This window comes from Brachionichthys hirsutus, chromosome 6 (genome assembly GCF_040956055.1).
Source record: "Brachionichthys hirsutus isolate HB-005 chromosome 6, CSIRO-AGI_Bhir_v1, whole genome shotgun sequence".
NCBI classification, from domain to species: Eukaryota; Metazoa; Chordata; class Actinopteri; order Lophiiformes; family Brachionichthyidae; genus Brachionichthys; species Brachionichthys hirsutus.
Window position 1 is genome coordinate 13,114,006 of NC_090902.1, and position 24,922 is coordinate 13,138,927.

Sequence of the window (24,922 nt, forward strand, 5' to 3'; positions counted from 1 at the left end):
TTGAATATATCTCATCACCGAGGTCCTGATTAAAAATTAAAAGTGTTGCCATTTCTCTGGTCCAGATCGTAATATATGGATTCCTGAGGTGATTCTCAGGGGAGGAGGGGGGAAGAGGAGGAGGAGGAGGAGGAGACAGAGAAACTGGAAGTGAGGTGCTGGAGAGGAGCGCTGGGGCTTTGGGAGTGTGGGATGAGGAAGCGGGGAGACAAGCAGGAGATGAGACGTCTTTACCTGGAGATAAATAACCTACGAGCTCCCAGCGCTGGGACTCTCCCCAGTGTCCAGAAAACATTGGCACATGAATTTTTTATTCTGCTGGAGACGTCTTTCTCGCAGTACGATGGATGAAGGTCGGGTTGGGAGGAGGAGGAGGGGGGGGGGGGGGCAGCACCTCAGGTTAGAGGAGCTCTAATTAATGGAGACGAAAAGCAAAGTAAAGACAGCGTGGAGACAGACAGAGAGAGAGAGAGACAAATGGCGTCATGCTCTCCAACAGGAACCCGGCAGGCCCTCTCATGCTGTCGTGCGTCTCATTTGTGATCTGGCAAATGAGACGGACGCCACGCAAAAACCTGCCATCAACCTGAATAAGTGTGTGTGTGTGTGTGAGAGAGAGAGAGCGATGGAGGGCAAACAAGGGAGTCCTGCTCGGCTCGTTAGATGAGAGAGAGGAAAGAAGGGTGGGGGGGGGGGGGGGGGGGGGGTAGTGAGGTGTGTCTCATCCATTCAGGCGGCGTAGGCGTTTGTCTTTCATCTCCGTTCTCACACAAACAACAAAGAGGCTCTGAGAAGGTTTTATTCCCCTCCATCATGTACCCTTTCTTAACGCTCCCTTATTTATAGCAGCACAGGTTGAGGCGTTGCAGCGCCGCTTAATTAGGAGTTGTTTACCAGTAAACATGGCTCATGAACTCACCTATATGAGCAAACGGGATGCGGCCGCGCTGGCAGGAGGAGGAGGAGGAGAGGAAGAAGAGGCCGGAAAGATTGCTTCTCTGCCTGTGGAGAAGAAGGCGATCATTAGGGCAGCTTCTGGCTGTCCCATATTCCAAAGAGGAGGAAGACAAAAGTTGGAGGAACAGATATCAGGTGCTACTTGTGCAAAGTCTCACGATGGCGAAGGGAGGAAGTGGATGCTATTTACATAATGCTCACAAACAGTCATGCCAGCGGGGGGGCATGCAGCAGGAAGCAGCCGAACAGCAGCGATGACGAAGCACCTGATGAAGACGCTCGGCCTCCCGAAGACGCCGCTTCTAATTAGCTTCGCCGCGGAGGTTCCGTGTTTGGTGGCGTTGATTTAGAGAGTTTGTTTGTCTGTAGGCGGGACTGCTCAAGAAGTTCAGCAACAGATTTCGATCACCATTGTGGGATTAGAACAATTACAAAACATGATCAGAACCCCAAAGTCTCAGCGGGATCCAGGTAATATTCCAGATCCGGAATGCTTTAATTCATCTTGTGGAAAATTCCCTGAGATCCAAAATAATGAAGACAGATATATGTAGCTGAAACTGCTGATTCAGCTTGATGACTCAGGACCGGATCAGAAGAGGGCTCCAGAGTCCTTCTCGGGTGTGCTCCATTACAGAGTTGATTAGAAAAGAAAGGTGTACCTCAGGGAGACTGCAGTCCCCTTTCCCACTCTATCTGTACTTACAGTGTCCTTTATAGGAGCCCTAAATGTGTGCAGCATTTTAATTTAGTTCTCCACACTGCTTATTCCCAGATTCTGATCCGTATTCCGGATACCTTCACCTTCTCCTGTGACAGACGATCAGCGTCTCCATGAATCCAGTTTTTCAGCGATTGGGTAGCTGTGTCCTTGAACACATGCATTGTTCTTTTTTTTTTTTTGGTAGTTGCCTATTCTCACTTTTCCCCCCAGAGTTATATGACAACACTGGTAGAAGTCTTACGTCTGAGAGTGAAGTACTGAGAGGCAAAGAACGCAGGAATGAATGGAAGCATTGTGTGAGAAAGGTGTCTGCATTCCGGCAGACGTAAGGTTCCAGAATTCAGATCCTGCAAGGTACAATCACTGAAAGCCATCATACTTCCAGTTTCTATGGAGCTAATGACCTCCAGAACTCATGCATATAATAGTATCGTACTATCATACTGTTTCTGGGGTAGTTTGTCATCTTCAAAACAAAATACCACGAGTAAATAGTAAAGTTCTCTATGTTCCTACCTACTGTTTTAGCCATTAGCCCACCAATACAGTCAATACCTCTAACTGCAATTCATCAAATGACCACCGAGCCCTTAAAAAGGGAAGTTGTCCATTTTTATAAGAGTAAATTTATCTTCCCATGACAATATGAGCTCCATGAATTTACGAGCTTTACTTTTGCTGTATAATTCTTACCCTCTCTGCTTCCCATGGTTATACAATATAGTCCTCTCGAACACCCCCCCGCCCCCCCCAATGTATTGACAAATGAATTCCTTCATCATCTTTCATTTAAAACGAAGATTACGCTGTGGACCGTAATGGCAATTTTCAGGGGATGCAATTTAGTCATAAATCACAGCAGCTTTTTACAGGACATTTGAGTGTCCTGTAAAAAGCTTTAAGCAGACTTTGTAATTTGTTGCTCCAGGACATGTCAGGGAACCATTGTGCTGAGGCAAATGCATATTTAGATGTCACAAAACTGCAGGGGGAACTTTTCTTTTGCCGATGGAATACGGTGCCAATCATGCTTGTGCTTTAAAAAAAAAATGTTATTCTTGCTGACTCGTGTTCCATCAGCGTGCCATTCATCACAATTCCTCTGCCTGTGTTTGAGGTGAAGAGAGAGGATAAGATCAAATGTAAGCTAAGATTATATGATATACAAAGCTAGCAAAAAATACCTGATGCAAAACACAAATGAAGATTTCAAGAATCAAATCAAGCGAATGTCACAGCAATATATGCGTCTATTGAAAAGGTGAACAAACAGAATGAGTAGAAACATAAGGGGAATAAAGTAGTCTGGGGGGGGAGCAGAATAAAAAGACAATTCTGCTCATTCTTGTGTTTTGTTCCATAAATTGACGTAATCCCCAAAGTCTCCGAACACCTGGTGTGTCTGCAGGAGGAAACTTCTTTAGGTGTTAATTAACTGGTGTATTTGGTGTGTTCACCGGATCAATGTGCTGCTGCTGTGGAGAAAAGAGGAACATTACCGGTAACTGTATTTTGCCGTACCCTCGTGTGAAGCCCTTCTTTGACAAAGTCAAGGACTTAAAGGGGACATATTATGAAAAACTCACTTTGTCCATGCTTCTACACTATTATGGTGATTTTGGGTCCTTATCAACCCAAAAACAGCTCAATAAAGCATCCAATCACCTCCTGAAACACGTCCGGAAGAAATCGTGCCCCTTCTATCGCAGTTATTTCCTGCTCATCTTTTTCTTGTTAGCTTCCCGGCCGGCGGGCGCTTCCATCCTGACACCTCCGTTGGTGACGGGCGTGATAGCTGGTGAGCTGTAGCACGCTGCTGAACAGCAGAGTCCAGCGTGGTTATCAGTTTAACGCCATTTCTTCTGATAGTAACAGAGATTTTCCTCTTTTTATCTGCTGCCTGTTAAAAAAAAAAAGATTCACACATTCATGTTCCACATCAAATGCTGGCATGCTACTTCCCCCTCCGGCTGTCTTTTCCTTTTACAAAATTAAGACCGACTAAAATTACATTTAAAACTAAATGAAGTTTGTTAATTTGGAAAACCTTCATCAGACACACAGCCAGCACCGAGTCATGGCCAGTCAAAATACTTTCCTCTTGTATTAATTAAGAAGATAGACTTTGTTCTCATCTCATCCATGCACACACACACACACACACACACACACTGACAGGGGTTGGATCATAACTTAATGAGTGTTTTTGTTTTCGTCCTGACCTCTAATATCCCGAGGTCACATCGACTCCACACAGAGGACGAACATCTTGCGCGATATTTCTACGGGGCTTTTCGTTTTACTGAACGCTCTTTGTCTGGCAGCGACTCGGCAGCTGTCCAGCCATCCCTCTTGCACCCTCACTGTTTCACTCGCCATCTCACACTCCTCTCTCTGTCTCTCTCTCTCGCTCACACTGTGCACCCATCTGCTTCCACAACTTCAAAAACACTCTGCATGCCCTCGCCGCGTCTCTTCATTTATTTCGCTTCAGTCCATCGCTCAAAAGCACGACTTCAACAAAAGGGGGGAGAGTCGCATCTCTCGTGCTTTAACGCGCTTCAACGGCGCTGCAAATGTTTCTCCCATAACGAGTGCTAGCGTCTGACAGTGAGCAGCGCTGAATGCGGCTTGGTGCAGATGCAGCACAAGCGTGAAGGAGGGCGGCTGAGGGTGCGTTCGATCTTAAACCACAGGATCTACTTCCTATTGGATTAATGAAGCTCGGAGGCTTGATTTGGAGTGGAGTACTCAAGCTGTGTCGTGACCTCTCTCTTCCACTCTGGGTGTTCAGAGGATTCTTTTTCCACATCCTCAGAACACAACCCTGGAGAGCAACAAGAGCTGGGAGTGTGTGTGTGTGTGTGTGTGTGTGTGTGTGCTTGAAGTCAATCCATTACTGGAATAGCCTTTCACTCCTGAGTGGTGGGATTCCTCCGAGTCTGAACATAAATCATCTGCTTGTGTGTTTTGTCTGCGTTTGATTGGGGGGGGGGGGGGGGGGGGGTTCGGCCTTGTTTTGTTTCTTTTTTGGTGGTGGGGGGGGGTACATCTTGCAGCTCTGGAACTGCAGCTGCCTTTGAATGCAGCTTCAAAGTCTGCCTCGAACGTCTCTCCCCACACGTCCTGGCGTCGTTCACTGACCTTCCTCCTCCTCCTCCTCCTCCTCCCCTCCGGCTCTCTTCTGTGTTTTTCCACTTCCACTTTTGCCCTCACGTCCTTGGCTGTGTCCTCTGTTGTGCTATTCCTTGTATCCTCGGACAGCGCCTGCCGGGATAGAGCGCAACTCAACTTTGGCTTAAGCCCCGACCGCAGCGCAGCGCCAGAGATCAATCAGGAGGGACCGGCAGCGTTGGTTCTTCAGTCATGTCCAATGCATTTCCTGTAAAGCATATAAAGATGAGCTTAAAAACATTTACCAAGACGGACATGAACTTAAATGTGATTTGAAATTTGTTGCCGATGATGAGAGGAAATTTGCGTGGATGTTCAACGGATGTTTGTGTGGTTTACAGAAATGCTCTTAAAAACACGAAGCCTAATTCATAGACAAACACATCTTCCCAATAAATCGTCTTCCATCCTCCGGCTGCACGCTGGCTTACAGCTGCGCCATCCTCCATGATGACTGATGCTTTTGCTGTCGTGTTACCAGATCTAATCAGTTGCATTTTTAGAATGTTGAAAAGCTGATTCAAAATAATGACCCGACAGAAACATCGCTTGGCCGACGCCTCTTCAGTTTAGTGTTTGTTTGGAGGCCGCAGACTGCAGATATTAAGAGCCATGGGTGGATAATTAGTGTTTGTTATTGTGTCGAGCCGTTGGGAAACATTTCCTGATGCTCACAGGGAGGCAGATAAATGGATGAAAAGGAAAGTGTGTGTGTGTGTGTGTGTGTACGGTCCTTACACCTGACTCACACCTTTCCTCCCACTATGGTTTGCCAAATGTGTTCGCCCACACTGGCACCACCTGGCCGCTGCTGTGCACTGTGTGACTGCATTGTGTGTGTGTGTGTGTGTGTGTGTGTGTGTGTGACACGTGGCGCTCTCTAGCAGATGGAGTAACCTAATACACGTCTCATTTCTATCCTGCTGCCCATTGGCCCTCATGCTCCGCTGCTGATGCTCTCTGGGCTTTACCAGCATCCTGTTCCTGGAATCACCCCCACCCCCACCCCCACCCCCACCCCCGCCCCGCCTGTCCCACCGCCGCCGTCCTGCAAGCTCACCCAGACCCGACCAACCCCACGGGAGCTTGTCAGGCGGAGCTGCTCTCGGGTTACAGGTCACTGTGGGAGGGAAGCGTGTCTGTTTAAAGTCAATGAATGGATGGATGAATGCAGCGTGTTAGAGATAGGTGGGCAATCATAAAGTCACCGGATGCAAAAGCAAAATGTCCTCCAGTTGGGTAAATAGTAAGAGCGCTATTACGAAACAGGACAAGGCTGGGCTAGCTTGTTAGCAGGTTAACTTCAGTAGCTCTGCAAAACAAAATACAGAAACATTTTGATCCCTTTATTTTCTCTTAAATATTTGTTTATTTGTTTATTTTAAAGCTGAGGACGAGGTATACCCTCGTTGTCGCTGTTTGTTGTTTACAAAGCGCTGCTGCTCGACCTCTGGCCCTGCGTTGTGACTCTCTAGCTTTAGGAAATGCAGAAAAGCCATTTAAAATTCCACACTGGAGCAGCGTTGTGCCTCCGATGGCCTGTTCCCTGTAAATAAACTAAGGCGTGGGAATGCTCTTTGTCGTGACGCTATTAGATCCTGAAACAAAATGTCCCAAGGGTTGCTTCTACATGACCTTCCACAGGAGGCCGGTTTTTACATATTACACCTTTAACACTGACGTCGCCACCTGAAAGGCGTGCCTTTGCGAATGGCCGTTCCGCCCAGCTTCCACTCCTCCCTCTGTGGACTCCTGAACAGGCACTATTTTGTCACCGGGACCAGGTGGCGGAAGCTTCTCCATCAGTCTCTGTGGCGGTTAGCCAAATAGATGAATCTCATTGGTTAATTTATCGATGCGTTCCTCTCGAGGGGATAATCGGCGTGCGGGCTGCTGATTGATGAGGCTGCATGTCGGCGGTCAGCCTGCCGGCCTGCCACGCAGCTGCAGAGTTGACTAATGCGCCGCCTGACTGATGGCACTGCGAACATCAAAGTCAGCGTGTTATGCCACCGTACATGACACGGAAACCTGTTGTATGTCAGAGCTGGAGTCACGGAGAGCTTTGTCATGGACGTGGTTGTCAAACTGCAGACTTCCTGGAGCGCGCAGCACTTGATCACACTTTAATTGGGGGATTTGATTGCTTTAAAAAAAAATCGGATTATCTTATTTTAATGCATCTCAAAGCAGCTGAGATATAAAAAAAAGTCCTTAGAGCAAATATTATCTGTTCAATGACATGCCCTCCTGCCTTCTGCTGCCGATCCATCCTGCCTTCAGTCTCAGAGGGGCAGCAGCTTTCCAGCAAACACCTCCCTGCCCTCCATACATGGCCCTGGCAACATATACGCCGCCCTGCTCATTTGAAGTGTGACCCCAATGTGTTCCTGCGGCTGCCGCTCTGCTAATGTGCGCTCTCGACCTCCTACAGCTCTTACCGAGAGCGGCACAGACCCCTGACGTTCGGCCCGCCCCCCCCCTTCCATTAGAGGATACCTGATCCTGCTCAGGCTTTCGCTGATGAAAGGCAGCAAGCGGCATGCGTGGCAAATGGGCTTGCATTGGTCCGTACTCATTGAATTGGCTTCACAAAGAGCTCTCAAGTCTTTCTCTTACCGGTACAAAGTGGCTCTCCTCTTTGTGGTGTAAGAGATGCTACAGGTAGCAGGTAAATTCCAGGGTTTGATTTCCAAAGCTCTCAACGAAAGCAGGAAAATGGGCTGCAAAATGGCTTTCATGTGGATGTGCAGTCAATCAGCGATCAAATGTGGGAGGCTCCTTCCTTTGTGCCACCAGGATGTTTTTGTGTTTCCTGTGAGAGGTCGTGTCTCGCCTCCTCCCGGGCTCTCTCCGTGATTTGGCGAGCAATCTGCACATCTGGCTGCTCATTGATCATTGAAGGGGAAGCTCACCTTTAGATGCAGCAGGAACACCCATAGCCTGAGAATCTAAGCAGATGCGTTCTACTCCCTATCATAAGAGACGCTCGCCAAAATATCCGCAAACGTTTTCCCACTGCCTTTATTCACCCAGAAACTGTATCGCTGAGCCTGCGTGCTGTCTTCCAGCCCGTTTCACACTCGCACAACATTCAAATTTACAACCGCAGCCAGCCTGCTTCCCTCTGAGGCAGCTTGCGGATAGACGGCTTGTTCAACGCCAGACCGTGTAACTTCTACTGAGGAGCAGCCATAGTGACCGTTATGTGGCAATTACAGGTTAATAGCGTATTGAATTTCACTTAACTTCCCAAGGTTCTCTTGAGACGGTGGGTTTAAAGACATCATCATTTATTAGCATTGAGTTTTAAAGACGTGGGCTACAAAGCCGCATCACAGGCTAAAATAACACGCATTGCACATTGGGCACATGCAAAGAGACTAGCGGTGATTTGAAACTCAAAGAGCATGTTCAAAGAGCTCCTGTAATTTGATGAGACAGCAAAGGCACCAACTGCACTGACGCTGGTTGTTGGAATTGATCAATGTAGCTAAATGTGAAAGTTCGTACAGTGTTGGAGTGGAACCTGCATGGGAAGAAAAAAATCCCCATTGTTTCCTCAACTTTTAGAATGATCTGAGATGAGTCGTAAAATCTCATTGAGCAATTTCCTCATCCACGCATGTCTTTGCAGTTCCCACCGCACAGGAGGCATTTGCATTCTGCCCATTTTCTGAATCTGTGCATATTCACTTCGTTTGCCTTTGTGATGCATCCTAATTGCGCCGCATGGCGAGTCTTGAATGCACTTTTACAAGCTTATGGAGGTCAGCAAACGTCTCGCTAGAAACACAAACACTTAGGTCTTTGCGTCATAACGCCTTCTTCAACGACCTCACCGAAGAAAGAAACCAAATGCCGAAGCTTAAATGATGCACGAAAAGCAACGTCCTCTAAACCAATGCCTCCCTGCCTCCCCCTCACAGAGCGGTTGTGCTTATCGCGTTAACAAAACGATGGAGTGGACACTAGCTGTGGTATAAATGGGATTTCCGCATCCTGCACAAAGCTTTGTTTCATCGACTCTCAGACCCCCTGCTATGTTCTGTAATGGAGCTTTAAATCCGCCTCAGTTGTTGGTTCCTCTCTCATTTTGCTACTGAGCGCTCTCTTCTTGTGCCACCTTGTTGATAAGACTTCAGTGTCTGCCTTGAAATGCCACCGATTGTATTCTTCCTCTTCAGATAAGCCACAGGCACCTCCCTCCTGCCTGCCCTGCGTGCTTCTGCTGCTTGACTAATACATTGAGATTAAAGTCAGTCTTTCAAAGGAACTTTCTAGTCTTTAGTTGTTTGAACAGGTCACACCCATCAAGCTGCTTATCCATTGTTGTCTTTGTATTCCAAATCACTGTTTATTAATTCACAATTGTGTGTGCATGTGTGTGTGTGTGACAGTCCTAATAGAGAAAACAACTGGGAGGCTGAACATGTGTAAAGTTTTTACATTGATTTTGCCGTCTTTTATCTGTCTGACTTTTAGCAGCATAACAAAGTTCTGAACGGATCGGGATGAATGTTACAAGGAATGTTGGGAATGGTACCAGGAATAGAGGATTACGTTTCGGTGATGATCCAGAAGAGAACCTGGATTCTGGACCACTTTGAAATGGTTAACATTGCAGTAAATGGAAATTCAAAATGTGTTCCTCTATATCTCAGTTGATTATTTACCGATGTTTATGGAATTTGACACAGTCATGTAGGGTGGGGGCCTCTATCTCACCACCAGATTTCATCCGGATCGGATCTGGATTGCGGATATTATTGAGATTTTTCGATAAATGGAGGTTTTGGCCGACTGTACATTTAATATTAGAGATAGAGATTTTTAACAAGCATCGTCTTGTAGCTCATTTAATTCCACGTCGGAGCAGGACAGCGGATTTGTTCTGTCTTTAATATTAGGAAACAGATCCAGCTTAAATCGGGGTCATTTTTCACAACAAAACGATTTTGCTTTTGGACTCTTATTTTATTGTTATTTGCTGGTCTTTACCAAGTCGCTGTGGAACTAGTCGTGGGCAAACAGATTTGTTCTAGCTTCAAAAGCTCTGGATCTAGATCCAGAAGAACCTACCATTACTGAAAGTGTGCTTTTTGTGAATAACTTCTAAACTAATAATGACATCAATGTGAATCCAATCGTTAAAGGTTTGTTTTCATGGTTAAGGAATCTAAAAATAAATCTAGGGCTGTTATTTTTTGGTGTAAATCCCAATTGGTTCTGAGACTGAGGTACTTGGTGGAGGTCTGTGCTCTGAGTGCTTTTCTAGTTCTAAACGGCTTCCTCCTTGTTTCCTTTAATAGGAAACATCGTGCAGGATACGTACACGTGTGCAGGTTCTCTCTCATGTTCTCTTTCTGTCCTGCAGAGGCGTTTGACCTGGTGCTACGTCATGGCCGTAACTCCACCCTGGCCATGTTGAAGTCAGACTTCCCAGGTCTTGGAGGTGGAGCCCAGAGCTCCGTGGGGCAACTGTTCCTGGACATGTCGCTCTACATCCTCGGCTCAGACTCCACAGTGGACAACATGGTGGCGACGCTCTACAGTCGCCTGTTCCCGCTGACGTACCGCCGCCTGCTGGGGGTCAGCCTGTCCTCTGTTTCTGAGGAATGTGTGAGAGGCGCCTGGAAGGACTCGGGAGCTTTCGGCTCTTATCCCAAACTGATGATGACTCGTCTGTCTCGCTCCCTCCTGGCCACTAGAGTTTTCCTGCAGGCCCTGAACCTGGGCATCGAAGTCGTCAACACCACTGACCACCTCCGGCCTAGCCGGGACTGCAGCCGGGCCCTGCTGAGGCTGTGGTACTGCCCACACTGCCAGGGCATGCTGGGGCCGCCAGCTTGCAAAGGCTTCTGTCAGGCAGTGATGCACGGCTGCCTGGGAGGAGCGGCCGAGGTGCAGCCTTATTGGAGGAGCTACATCGATGGGCTGGGGAAGCTGGCCGGAGCCATGAGAGGAGAGCAGGACATGGAGGCGGTCGTGCTTCGGCTGCCTTCCATCATCAAGCTGGCTCTCAAGCACGCTGTGAACGCCCGCACCCGCCTGGGCGTCCTGGTGAGTCCAATTCACAAATGCACCCCAGGCCGCAAATATCAACGCATTAAAACTGGAAGCGGCTGCATTGATGTGGGTGCGTTCCTAGAGGTGTAGTCGTTTCATTATCCGCTGCAAGTCCACTTCCACTGTTGTTGTGTCCTTGGGAAAGACACTTCACCCACATTGCCTGTGTGAATGTAGTGAGCGAGTGAATGTCGGTGGTGGTCAGGAGGGCCGATGGCACAAATTGGCAGCCTTGCTCCTGTCAGTCTGCCCCGGGGCTGCTGTTGCTACAACAGTAGCTTCACCACCACCAAGTATGTTATTATTATTATTAAACCTCGATATAAATTCATAGGAGACATGCATCTTCAAAATCGATACAAAATACAGACTTTACACAGACCTACACTTAAATCCGCCTTTTTCTTCCTGCTGCATGTCCCAGACTTAGACTTCATGCATCTTGCTGGGCTCTTATTCATCCCAGTGAAACCAGTTTATCAGATGTTTACGACAATAAAATTAATTTACCGAGCCCAACGCTGACCTTTTAACTCTAACTGGGCTTTGTAGAAAGACAGTAGTCCAACTGAACTGACTAATTACAGGACCTGTGAAGGTGTGGATGTGTGTTGTGTGTCCTTCCCCTCCAGCTGTGCACACCAACATCACTGCACAGCTGGACCAGCATGTGCAGGAGCTTAACAGAAATAGCAATGGATTGCAATTAGAAATGGAAGGGTCATTATTTCATCACTGCCATCGCAGGAAATTATCCCACAGCTAAATCAGCTATCAGGCGTCCTTTCTCTTCTTTGAGGCTAATGCATTTGTGCATAAACAAATTTTATAAACTAAAATAACACCCAATTTGGGAGACTATTGCGCTCGCCAGACTTCAAACGGGAGCATAAACCTGTCAGACTGTTTACAGTTTGTTATTACGCTGCTCATTTAGTGATCGGGCCTCATTATCCGTTCCCAGTCTGATCCACTCTGTTGCCAAATGGTTGCGGTAAAGTTTGGCCGTCACTGCGCTGTAAATGCACAGCTTTGCAAATCAGAGGAAGCGTACATTTCTCCTCAGGAAAAAAGGGCTTTCCTCACTCCAACAAAGAAGACATCACCTTTTAACAAGAAGTCGCCGGCGCCCCGTTAGAGCCGGCGCCGCTGACTTCCAAGCATTCCCTCCCACGCCGAAGCAAGAAAGCACGTTGGCCCGAACCGAATCGAGATGGGAAAGCAAACAGAGAGCGTGTGTTGGTTTTTCCCAGTTCGCCTGACAGATTTGCACTTGCCTCGCGTCGCTCACTCATCCTTCATGCGCGGCTTCGGCTGCAATAAAGCAGCAGAGCTTGTTTTGCCGCCCACCAGTGAAGCGAGGGTGAAGTGCTCATGAAATATGAATGCCTCCCTGCCAGAGTTACAGAGCACGGCGTGTTTTTACTTCTGTATATCTGCTGAACTTTTCACTCTCACCCCCCCCCCAAATCCCCGTGGCGACCGGGTTTCCACTCAGAACCCATCATTTATTAACACGGAAGGTTGACCTCACTTACTCTACGGCGTTCATCCCTGAACCGCTGACTTAGGGGAAATGTGTCTGTGTGTAGGTGAGCAAGATCCTTATCCAAAATTAAACACGGTCTGTGTGGGGTTTATTTATGATGGCAGCTCCAGTCACTGCAGATGACTTAACACTGTGTTTACGGCCCTGGACTCTGGTTCCAGTATATGGGATTAAAGCGGCTGTGGTAGTGTAGCGTTCAGCGCTGTGACAAGGTCGTGTGTGTGTGTGTGTGTGTGAATGTAATCTTGCAGAGGCACTCCTTACTCTCTGGTGTCATTGAAGGGACAGAAGCATTGTTTCCCTAAAGGCTAATTTTGTCTCACTGAGGACGTCAACTGAAATCTCAAATCACCCCAACTAGTCATTTTTAGGATTCCATCCTCCAGAGATTAAAAGTGTATTTTTTCATGTTTTAGCCAAGTTACATTTCCATCAGCCCCCCCATTACGATATTGTTACATGACAATGCAATATCACACAGTTGGGAGAAAATGTGACATCACAAAGAACTAAATGTGCATAATTAACTTGTAATGGGAATAGAACCAGAATCACTCAAAGCAGTGCAGGAATATGTAACAGAGGTTGCAGTCCTTTTTAAAACGTCATTTTCAACTCCTAAAAAAATAAAAAATGAAAATGATAGTCAAACTATTCTCTTGGAGAAAGTGGCATGTGTGGTCTGCCCAAACGGGAATGACTCTCCTCCTGATATGGGTTAAAGCTTGATTTCCATCTAGTAACAATCTCCTAGCTAAATTTCAGATGACCTTTTGTTCTCGTCTGTCGACTGAAACCACCTGACAGGAATCCTTTCTTTCTTTCTTTCTTTCTGCTGATTGTAATTGAACATCCCTGCTGCTGCTGCGTCTCCTCTTGAGTGCAGCCTTTGACACTTTGGACCACAATAAACTTCTAAGCTGCATGAAGAAACATTTAGGTCTCCAGGGGATGGTGGTTTCCTGGTTCCATTCATATCTATCAAATATTGCCGAACATGTATATTACAGCAGTACTCTTTCTGATTTCTCTGTAATAAAGTCTGGAGTACCCCAGGGATTGGTCCTCGGCCATATGCTATTTTCTACCTTCCCCTTGTTGAAATTATTTTCCTCTTAGAAATTACAACATAGATGAATACAAATGTTCTACAACTAAATACCGACAAAACAGAGCTGTTATTTGTGAGACCAACATAACTTGGACTTATGTTTCAGAGTCTGACTGTTAATATTGATGGCTACATTATTTCTGAAAGCCCGACTGTCCAAATCCAAGACGACATTTTCTTCATCTCAATAATATTACTCAGAGGTGGGCTGTTTTATCATTGATGCTGAGATTGTAAACCATGCATTCATGTCTTCCATTCTCGATTCCATTAATGTACTCTTCTCTGGTTTGTAATATTCCTTTAGAAGTCTCTCACTCATCCAGAATGATGCTGTCTCTAACACCAATTCTGGTCTCTTCACATTGGCTGCCTGGACAAGCAAGAGCCGATTTAAAGCTTCTTCTATTTATCTTCAAAGCCTCGCATGAACTTGAACCAAGTTACTTATATAAGTTACATATATAATAAAGTAAAACAAAAAAACAGCTCTTCCCCTGACCAGCGCTTCAATTTACAAAAAATAATAAATCACTTGTCTTCAGAATATGCTCCTGAGCTCTGGAGAACACTCCTCAAAAATGTCCAAGAAGCAAGCTCAGTTAACGTTTTTAAATCAAGGTTTACTAAATTATTGTGTATCTTCATATATCACCCCTTTTCAACTATTATTTGAGTCTACACTTTTTAATGTCCTAGTATTTATATTACTTTTATCTTTTTTTAATGTATTCTCATCGTGGGTTAAAATGTTTTTACTGTTGCATGTTTTTGTTTCTTGTTCACTGTCTCCTTTACGGTAAAATGTATAGGTGCAGATTTTTGTACTTTAAAATTGATTGGTGGAATTTTTTGACCAGACATTTATGTGCAGAAATATTTGCTGATGTTAGCAGAAAACATCATCAAAATTCAACGAGAGAGAAATTGAAAACGAATAAACAGAAAGCAGGTGCGTGGCGTGGAGCGAGCGGAGACTGTTATAGTTGGTGCACACACCGGGCTGGCTTGTGAACAGTGCGGAACTAATCTGCTGGTATTAAAGAGAGAGATGTCTGACTTGAATGATTCAGCACGGATCTGCCCTCAGCAGACATCCAGCAGCGTCTCTGCTTCAAGACACGAGTCCACATCGTTAACATGCAGTCTGTCTGATATGACCACTAGGGTGCGCTACAATCGGATACGCTGTAAAATACTGTATGTTCATTTGTAACTTGTATTTTGATGCAATCTTGTGCATAACTGACCAAATACTTGAAATATTTATTTTATTACCTTTATTATTAACATCAATATATAGCGTAAACTAGCAAAGCACTCTGAGAGCGCAGACCTCCGCCAAGCAGCTCATTCCCCTCCTAATTGGATTTACACCGTCCACATGGTGATCTGGATCATCATCAACAGAAGGTTCTAAATTGTTTTTGGTATCTTTATACACCAACTATGAAAAGGAAAAGTGAATCGGCGTTGATTCCACAAATGAGGTTTGATGTTAACATTTTATATTCCTGACCTTATTCTGGATCAGATCCAGAAGACATTTCGGACCCCCTTTATGACTGTAATTTTTGGTGAGTGAATTGAATGCATATTTTACAAGATATTATGTTTTGAAAAAGCCTCCAGTATAAGTAAATGGGAAAATCCAGATGTGTTCTTTTTTTTGTATCCAGACGGGTATCCGGATGACTCTCAAAATTTAATGGGATCTAAGTTAGACCAAGATGCAGCTTTAAAAAAAAAACCATCCAGATCCATCCAGTAGTCTTTCCGTAATCCTGCTAACAAACAAACAAACGCCGTCAAAAACAAAATCTCTTTAGTGGAGTTGATAATTTAGCCAGTATTGGAGCTACACCCTTTAAAAGAAAAGGAGGTGCAGAAGAAGACGAAGACGAGCAGCATTCTGCCGTAATGCTCGTGACGTCAGTCGGCTGCACGTCTCAGGGTGCAGTGCTGGCCACGAGAAGCAGCTAATGACCAATTATTGCTGTCAACAGAAGTCAGTTGGTTCCTTTTTCTAACCTCATCTAACCTGCCCAAACTGATGTCTGGTTCGGGTTTCATCCGGTCTCCCCCGTTCCGTCCCCTCCGATGAGCGTGCAGCCCCCCCCCCCCCCCCTCTCACCGAGGGTGACGAACAGAAGGACTCTGTATGAAAAGCAGCATCCTGGAGGCGTGAGAGAGAGAGACGCCTCCTCTCCCCTCTGAGGACTTGAAACATGGAGAGATGACCACTCATCATCTGCCAGCCGCTCCCCAGAATGTTAACATTCATTTCCTGCACCAGAGCGAACCGACCAATGCTCAGAGAAACGGAGAGGGCAGCCAAGAGCCCTGCAGCTCCAATCTATTCCCTGTCATCTTCCCACACCTCTCCTGGAGTTTGATGTCATCCGCCTCCATCGCTACGGCTCATCCCTTTACATCCTTCTCCCTCTTTCGCCCTTCCGTTTATTTATCTCCCCTCTCATTTCTCACGCGCTGCTGTGAGAGAAGATGCATGATTTATGAAGCTCTATTTTTACCGGTTACTGTGGAGAAAAGAAAGAGAGAGGAGGGAAGCAGCGACAAATGGAGGGAATGAAGGCAGAGAGAAGAAGGGGGGGGGGAGACATCCATCACTCCATGACCCCCCTCGGTTGAAGTGAAGACGGGGAGAAGGTTGGGACAGAATTTTGATGGATTGCCCTAAATCAGAGATGAACAGCAAAGTACATGATTTCTGAATTGTTCTGTGATAAATTGCAAGTCCAATATTTCATATATCGTTGCGTACCTTGTGTAGCCTTTTTTTTTGGCGGTCTTCTCCTTTCTGCGTAGACGAAGGGCATCCGAAGTGTTGCTTCACTGAGGAAAGGAGAGCGGATGATTATTAATTATGAATCCATTCAGGCAATGAGGCGCCTGTAGGTGCAACAAGCAGTCTGCTTTAAAGCTATCAGACCCTCTAAGCATGACGTAAATCATCTTTATGAATGGAGTAATTCATCACCAAGTTTAACTTAGTTATTATCTTATCATTATGATATGTCTTTATTATATTTATGGACGGTAGAGCTGCCTATGTGACTGTGTCAAATTGTAAAATGTTATATTTCTCCCGTTTGAATTTCACTTCAATTTTTTTTACGATTCTGAAAGCAAACGGATACTATAGTAAATAATACATAACAATAATAAATATATACTAAAATCTAAAATAAGACATCCTCATGCATGAACATCCAGTTACATGAACATGTTTGTTATTGTATTATTTTATTGCAATACATATCACAGATGGGACATTAACTGCATTAAACGGGTGTGTCGGATTATCCAATCTAATCCAATATACTGCATTTATAAAGCACATTTCACAAATCGCCAAGACACAACCAAATGCTGTACAAGCCCAAAAATAGAAACAACACAGTACGTACAATTATACACTGTAAAATAGACAGGTAACACAACAATAGACACTAAAACAGGGGTAAAAACCACAGAAAACTCTCAACTAGCGCTAAAAGCCAGGGAGAACAGGTGAGTTTGAGTCTTGGTCTGAAAGACTCAACAGAGGGGGCTGATTTAATGAGTGAAGGCAGAGCAATCCAGAATTTGGGCACCATCACCTCTTGTCTTTCTGTTGCTTTTGGGGACGTCCAGTTGCAGCTGATCAGAGGAGCGCAGTGGCCTCAGGGGGATTTTGATTGAGTTCAGACAACAATAAAATCTTGAACTCGATTCTAAAGCGGGCAGGAACCAGCGAGGAGAAGCCAGAATAGGTGGGCGATGTGGTCGTACTAGCAGGCGGCAGATAAAAGCCGAGCACTAACTGCAAGCGGGCAATGGAGGCCTGGCTGAGGCCAACGTAAAGTTCATTACAGTAGTCGAGTCGAGATAAAAGCACGAACAGATAAAGCTGGTTTTCTCTGAGCCGAAAGCCTTGGAGGGTAAAAGCTGGAACTGACGGCAGCATTGATCTGTTTGTCGAGTTTGAAATGACGTTTCATCTTAACACCGAGGTTGGAAATCACAGGCTTGACAAAGGACTTTAAAGGGCCCAGCTCAAGGGCGGGGTCGCCGGAGCGACCCGGGCCCAACACCATGACCTCAGTGGGGTTTTTTCATTGAGCAGCAAAAGGTTTTGGAGATGGTAAGATTATGTACATTCTTGATCTCAATCCTCAAACAAGAGGTATTTTTACACAAAATGTCAGACTTTATGTCCTCATGCGTGCAATCGAAAGATCGATAACTTTGTTCTATACATTTGTGTCGCATCATCGGGTCTCCATCAGAGGTTTTAACAGCACCCAGCTCTGAATGCCAGTCTAGAACCGAGCGTGATGCGTTATTGTGAAAAGCATTTCTCTAACCTTGATGCACCAACAGCCAATGCCTCATTATAAACGCGACTCGCCGGTTTAATGAGACCTTTCAGCGTTGACTGTTGCAGGCACCGTCATTGAGGAGAGCTGGCGTGACCCTTAGCAACTACGAAAAACGTTCTCATCTCATTCAATATTAAGATTCTTGAACAGGTGGATAAAAATAAAAAAAAACTGAGCCGATCGAAGACTTAAAGATCGGACTGAAATCTGAGTCACCTGAATCTCAATGAGCCCCTTCTATGTTTTAACTGGACTTGATTCATGTATTTGAATTGTTCTGCAGAGTTCTGAGCATTAAAACAACAGGGAACCCTGTGAAGGTTGGCCCAGTCATATTTATATTTTAGGCGTTACTACGGAACTCTACTCTTCCCTTTTCCTCGTTAAATTACGAGATAATTTGCAGCTGTTGGTTTACTTTGTACCTTTAATTTACAGTAACCAGGGTGGAAAAAGTACCCCCGGCCTGTATTTCCCTCTGATACCGCTGAAGGCGCCTTGACCTGGCTGGACTAATGTAACAACATTTAATATTATATTCATTTCTGTTTAAGGAATAATTAGATTGGGGCTGACACATCTCCCCGACTCTGGACTTCCCAGGAAGACAAATATTACTCACCAAATGCCGTGCGTGGCCCCCTGCCACCTCGACAACACAGACGTGTCGTCTTCCCTCCTGGAGCGCCTGATTACGAACAGGAAGGAAGTGTGAGCCCGACGATGCTGCAGGATCTCTGGATCGACGTGCATCACCATTCGTTTGTTCGGGGTTTCCCTTTATTCCCTTGTTTGCACGAGCCCGCGGTTCCTGAGAGGCAGGTGTGCAAGTGCACGAAAACCTGGAGCGTGTGTGTTGTATTACTGACTGCCCCCCCCCCCCCCCCCTCTCTCTCAGTGAGGCTGGCTGCTCAGTGCAGATATTCTCCAGCTTTCCCACTGAGGCAGGATTAATCAGAACACGTTCCTGCTGCTAATGTGAGTCCAGCCCGGGGTGATATTAATACTCGGCTAATGAGCCCCTTCCTTGAAGAATCTGGAAAAATAATCAGTGGGGTTGGGGGGTGGGGGGGTGAATCAGTCTTTCCCTTGTGCCACAACTTCCCAACGGCCACTCAGGAACGCACAAACAAAAGAGGAACGCAGCTACAATCGCATTAATCATGGCCTGTGGGAACAGTGGCAAATGTGTGTGTCTGTGTGTGTGTGTGTGTGTGTGTAGGTGTGTGTGTGGGTGTAGGTGTGTGCACGCACTGTGGCTCTCACCTTATCCTTGGATAACAATACTGTATTGATTAACACTGATGATTCTGTCTTACAGCTGATCAGTTTGTCAGCATTCATGCAATAGTCCATTCTGTGCGTGTGTGTGTGTGTGTGTGGGTGTGTGTGTGCGTGTGTGTGTGTGTGTGTGTGTGTGCGTGTGTGTGTGTGTGTGTGCGTGTGTGTGTGTGTGTGTGTGTGTGTGGTCACATCAGTATTCAGCAGCCGTGATGCCACACTATTCACTTAAAGCGTAGCTGGGCACACTTAGCTGTTAACATGACACGGCAGAATTAAGCCTCAGCCAGCATCCCCGGGGGAAATTAAACCTCGGGAAAAATCATTACACCACAAGCTACACATTAACACACATTTGCATTTTTATTGCACCTGAAAAGAATGTGCCAGCTCCATTGTCTCGGAGAGACAGAGCGGGACTTCTTATTTATCGTCATGTGGTCCCGCGTGGAAACGCAGCGGCGGCAGCATTTAGGCGGGAACGGAGACGCCAACGAGAGGCCGTAGTTTCACGCTTGCCTTTTTTGGAGTGTTCCGATTACAAACGGCTGGAAGAGGGTACAATATGACTTGTTTGTTATGGACCCCCCCCCCCCCCCCCCACACACACACACACACACACACACATCCAATCCCTGCTTTCATCCTTCCCTAAAATAAACATATGATAATGTGCGGCGGCTGAGTAAGGCTGGCAGTTTAACTACTGACAGGTTCTTACTGTCTGCACTGTCACCACCATCAGCTTTGAATAAATACGCTTACAGCCCAGAACTGGGAACAATGGGACATAAGTGGGTGAGGACCCCCCCCCCCCCCTCCATCCTGTGATATCTCATTCTCTCCATCCTCTGCAGGTGAGCGGGATGTGTGGAAGCGGCTCTCAACGCGCCTCCCGCTCTGTCGGATCTCTTGCTGTCTCTGCAGCTCGCGAGGCGCAGCCCGACTCCTCATCCGCGGACTCTGATGAGACTTTGGCTGGACTCCGAAGGTGAGGAAATCAAGAGCCATAATCCAGACTGAGAGCCCGGTGCTGAGGCAGCGCTCCCTCTGCGAGGCCTGCACAGATAAACGTTGTGCCTGGCACCTGTTTTCTTGTAACTTTCTTCAGTGTTTTGGGGCTCCTGATGCAGTAACAGGCTTGTATGAACAGTTAATAGCCCGGCGGGGCTGCTATTAGGAAAGTAGCTCAAATCGGACTTCATTCTGATTCTGATTTTTCAGACATTTTGAACAAATGCATTGATTTTTATCGTTTTAATTTGACCGCAGCATGTCTTATTAACCAAGGCAAACCTGGCTAAGAGACACGTGAAATCACAAAAACAAGAACGCATTGATTTGGAAAATAATGACAATACGATTGGTCGAGACGACGGTCACCGAACTTTGTAGTCAGTTCTGTTTGGGCTTTGAGAACTTTGAAGTGTTACAAAGTCCTGAGATGGAGAATAAAACAGCCTAAAGCGTTGTGCACATGAGTGAGATATCCACAGTTTCACATGGAGGCTTCTCAATTCTGATTGGGTCACTTCCACACGTGGCCCTAAATCAGACACGAACCGGATTCCTGTGCTTTGCCGTGGAGGATCGCATCAGCGGCGACTGATAAAGGATAATCAGAATCAGAATACTTTAATCATTTTTTATTCCTGATTCAATCAAGTCTTTTTGCTCATCCCCTGATGCATCCGTTCTCTTATAACTTCAGGGAGTTCATCTTCAACCTGAGGGGCTTCAGCTCCTTCTACAGCGGCCTGGGGGAGGCCCTCTGCAGCCGCGAGCCTCCTCCGGCCAACCACTCCCTCTGCTGGAACGGGCAGGAGATGACAGACAGGTAAATCAGTGTCTTGTTTGCCAGACCCTGGAGGTTCCCGCGGGCCCCAGCTCAGCCTGCACCCAGCAGCAGGGCCCCTGCTCCCGTCTCCTGGCCCTCCGATTGGCCCGTTGCACAAATAAAAGGCATGCCGCTCTCATCCAGGAGGGTCGAGGTGAGCTGAAGGGTACGCTTGCCCCGAGCTGATGAGCTTCTCATGAGAGCCTGAGTGTAAATCTTGGCTTTGGCTCTACGGGATGTTATTAATGTCAGACTATCTGTCGCCCCCTTCTCGCTTAGTTAATTGCCGTTTCGATCGTTCTCTCCTCCTCCATCCTGCACCTCGGCTGCACCCTGCGGTACCTCATTTGGGTTTTTGGCACATTTTACTTCACCCTTGTCTGTTGATTCCACCCATCATAACGTGTCCCCTTGGCCCCAATTTCAATTTGGCTCAGACAGTTATAGACATTATCCCCCCCCCCCCCCCCCCTTTATTCAACAGTTTAATCAATGCAGAGACATAACTCGGAGAACGAGCGTGGCAGGTTACTGTTTTTCTTTTTCTGTTCTTTTGTCCCAGTGAGGTGTGAATAAATTCTGATCTTTCCCAAACTGTTAAAAGTTGAAAAGAGTTCAATCAGAAAAAAATAAAATAAAAATAAGACTCAATCTGTGTCAGTCTGGCACGGGAGCAAAGCTGTCCTCGGGTGATGATTACATGCTGGACCCAACGGTGATAGGAAGGTACAGGGAGGCAGGAGACGAGACGATATAGAGATTACAATGTCTTGCGGCAATCCTGTCTCTCCGTCATCTGCCAGCAAATTCCCTCGGCTTACATTTCCGCTCTGAGATTTGTTCTGGATCATCTTCCATTATCCTTCCATATAGAACCTCTCCAGAGCCAAACATGACATTCATCCTCATGCAGATACATTTAGAGTGTGTGTGCGCAGGGAGGATAAGTGCTGCAGGGTTCGGGTGTACTTTACTTACGCAGCAATCTTAAGAGCTAATTGCTGTGCTTTTCACAAGATGTGTTTACCAGCTCACCGGGAGCCGAGATCAGAGGAGCAGCGCTTTTCACTGAAATCACAAGCGTGTCACGCGGATCATTGTGATAACAGATGTGATGCTGTATCAACCACAGAACATTTCATTTCCATACCTCTTGGATCTAATGGCGATGTAATCCTGTGCAGGCTTTAGGAATGCTAAAAGCTTTAAGTCAAGTGTGAACATGAAATATAGAGGCTGCATGAAATTTAACGGGATGAGAGGCGTGAGGAAAAGGAAATATTAATATGGATAAGATCGCCAACATCGGGGTTTTAAAAAATCTAGACTACTGAGACACCTGTGCCAATCCCCCCCATGAACCTTCCCAATCTGAGTCTTCAATTACTGTGTTGAGTTCTAATTCCCATTTGTTTGTCGAATCTAATGTGTTATCTTCCTGTTCTGCTTGAATAATATTGTACAAATTAGAAATTATCTTTATTAACACCTTTTTGCTCTCCACTACTTCTATCCAATATTGTTCAAAGTGTTCTGGTTGTCGTCTAACTCCTCCAAATTCGGCATGTTTCTCTAAATTGTGACGTAGTTGGAAGAATCGGAATAGATCACCGTTAGGCAGCCCAAACTCGGTTTGAATCTGTGAGAAAGATTTCAGATGCATCCCCATAAACATTTGGTTTATTGTTATCAAGCCCTTATCAGCCCACCTGTTGAAGCCACTGTCTAATCTTGCTGGTAAAAAGTCTGCTATGGCTGTTATTTTGGATGCCCTTGACAAGGCAAGGGGCAATCCTAATTGTTTTCTAATCTTTTCCCACACACCTAGAGTAAATTGAACCCACTCATTCTGTATTTTCAGTTTTTGTCGTTTTTCTTTTGTGGCCATTAATAACAATGCTGATATTGATCTATCTGGAACCGAACTTTGCTCCATCTGAAACCACCTTGTGTCTGTATCCATCCTGATCCATGTAACCAGAGCTTTGAGCTGGGCTGCCTAGTAATATCCCTTTAAATTTGGCAGGGCTAGGCCACCCCTTTCCTTGGAAGATTTTAGAACTTTCAGTCTTACCCTGGGTCGTTTATTTTGCCAAATCAAGTTTGAGATAAGCCTATCCACTAATTTGAAAGTACTGTTTGGCACTGTGACTGGGAGGGATTGAAAAATAAATAGAAACCTTGGAAGCACTTTCATCCTTATCGTTTCGATTCGACCGATTATAGAAAGGGGTAATAGTTGCCACCTCTCCAAATCCTTTTTGACCTCCTGAGACAAGAGCTTGACATGGTTTGATTTATATAGTCTTGAGGACTCTTGTGTTAGGAACAAGTTCTTTAGTAAATATTTTATAGAACTCTCCACTAACTGGACCAGGACTTTTGTTATTTTTCAATGATTTGATGATTTCAGCTATTTCCTTCTCTGTAATAGGTTTTGTAAGATGTTCTACTTCTAATTGGGGAAATTTTGGCAAATGTATTAATCGAAAAATACTTTCTATATTGTTCTTGCCCTGTGATGTGTCTGGTGTATAAAACTTTCCATAAAAATCTTTATATGCACCTGCAATTTGCCCAGGGTGTGACATTTCCTCTAGTAGACGGCTGCCGCGGTTTCCAAACTCATAATATTTTTGTCCCGCAAAGTGCATGGATCCTTCTGCTTTGTAGGTCAGTAGTTTATCAAGAGCATTTCTCTGATCCTTTAGTTTTAATAGTACGGTCCCATCCCGTCTTTACGTAATTTTAGCAACATCCTGACTGGTCCGTGATCCGACAGAGTTATGGGTTCTATTATGATGTCTGAGACTCTATGAAGGTCTCGTTTTGATATGCAAATCATATCAATCCTTGAGTAAGTCCCATGTACGTTAGATAGGAAGATACAATCTTTTGCATTTTACTTTTACTTTTACCTACTTTGCAGCAGAGTTGAATTAATGTATAGTTTCCCAGATGTCTATTGATGAGGGACCCCCCCCCCAAGCATTCTAGTCAAAAGCAGCAAAGCTCCCACTTAGATGGTGAGAGCTTTTATTCTGGAGGTATTTCATCAAAATCTTTTGTGGTAATATATATATATATTATTTATTATTAATGTTGAGCGAGAGCCATCTGATGGCACAAGAAGACGAGTAAAGCCTGACAGATGGACCAGCGTCGACATGCCGCGCTGCTAGAAGGCAACAAAGCGTGTCTACTGGTGGTGGGTCGAGATTTGGGTTCAAAGGAAATACTAATACTAATTTGACTTTTGCCTTATTTACACAGTAAAACATTCTTTTAGAGCTCCTCAACATTTTGGCTCGGCTTCTGCTCAGCAAATCCAATCAGAATATCAGAAACCACAATGTTTCCACACCGCAGGACGGAACGTGTGATCAGGCGGCGTGGAACGTGCCAGACTGCATTGTGGACTTCTCTACCAGCTGGAACCCCGCGTCTCCTCTTTTGTTTGCTCTGCTGTGATAGGACGCTCATTCAGACTGGACCTGATAGCATGAAGCATGGGTTGGGATAGGTCTGCTTATCACTCGAGGTAACTGATGTGATCAGCTCTGCTGGCAGCAAACGATGCAGGTTTACAACAACACTTTGACAGTGCTGTTAAAGAATATGTTAACGAAATGATCTGTCTGACACCGAACATGTCACACACTCGCCTGCCTCTACTCCTTATCTCAGCTTCACGCCTCCCTCTCTTATCCTCCTACCTCGGCCCACTTTCCCTTTTGTTCCTCTCCTTAATGGATCACACATCTCCCTCCATTATTAATGTGATAATTAGCAGAGAAGGGTGAGATCACGGCGTATGAGGAGAATAAATACCTGG

General features: G+C 45.7%; 1 protein-coding gene across 1 annotated transcript in view; it reads left to right on the forward strand.

The window, feature by feature from the left end:
- Positions 1-24,922, forward strand: part of gpc3 (glypican 3) — an 85,386-nt gene that overhangs the window by 30,743 nt on the left and 29,721 nt on the right. Inside the window, exons 3-5 of the mRNA XM_068740104.1 lie at positions 10,233-10,918; positions 20,108-20,241; positions 20,962-21,087. Coding sequence (XP_068596205.1) covers positions 10,233-10,918; positions 20,108-20,241; positions 20,962-21,087 — 946 coding nt within the window. The remainder of the gene's footprint in view (positions 1-10,232; positions 10,919-20,107; positions 20,242-20,961; positions 21,088-24,922) is intronic.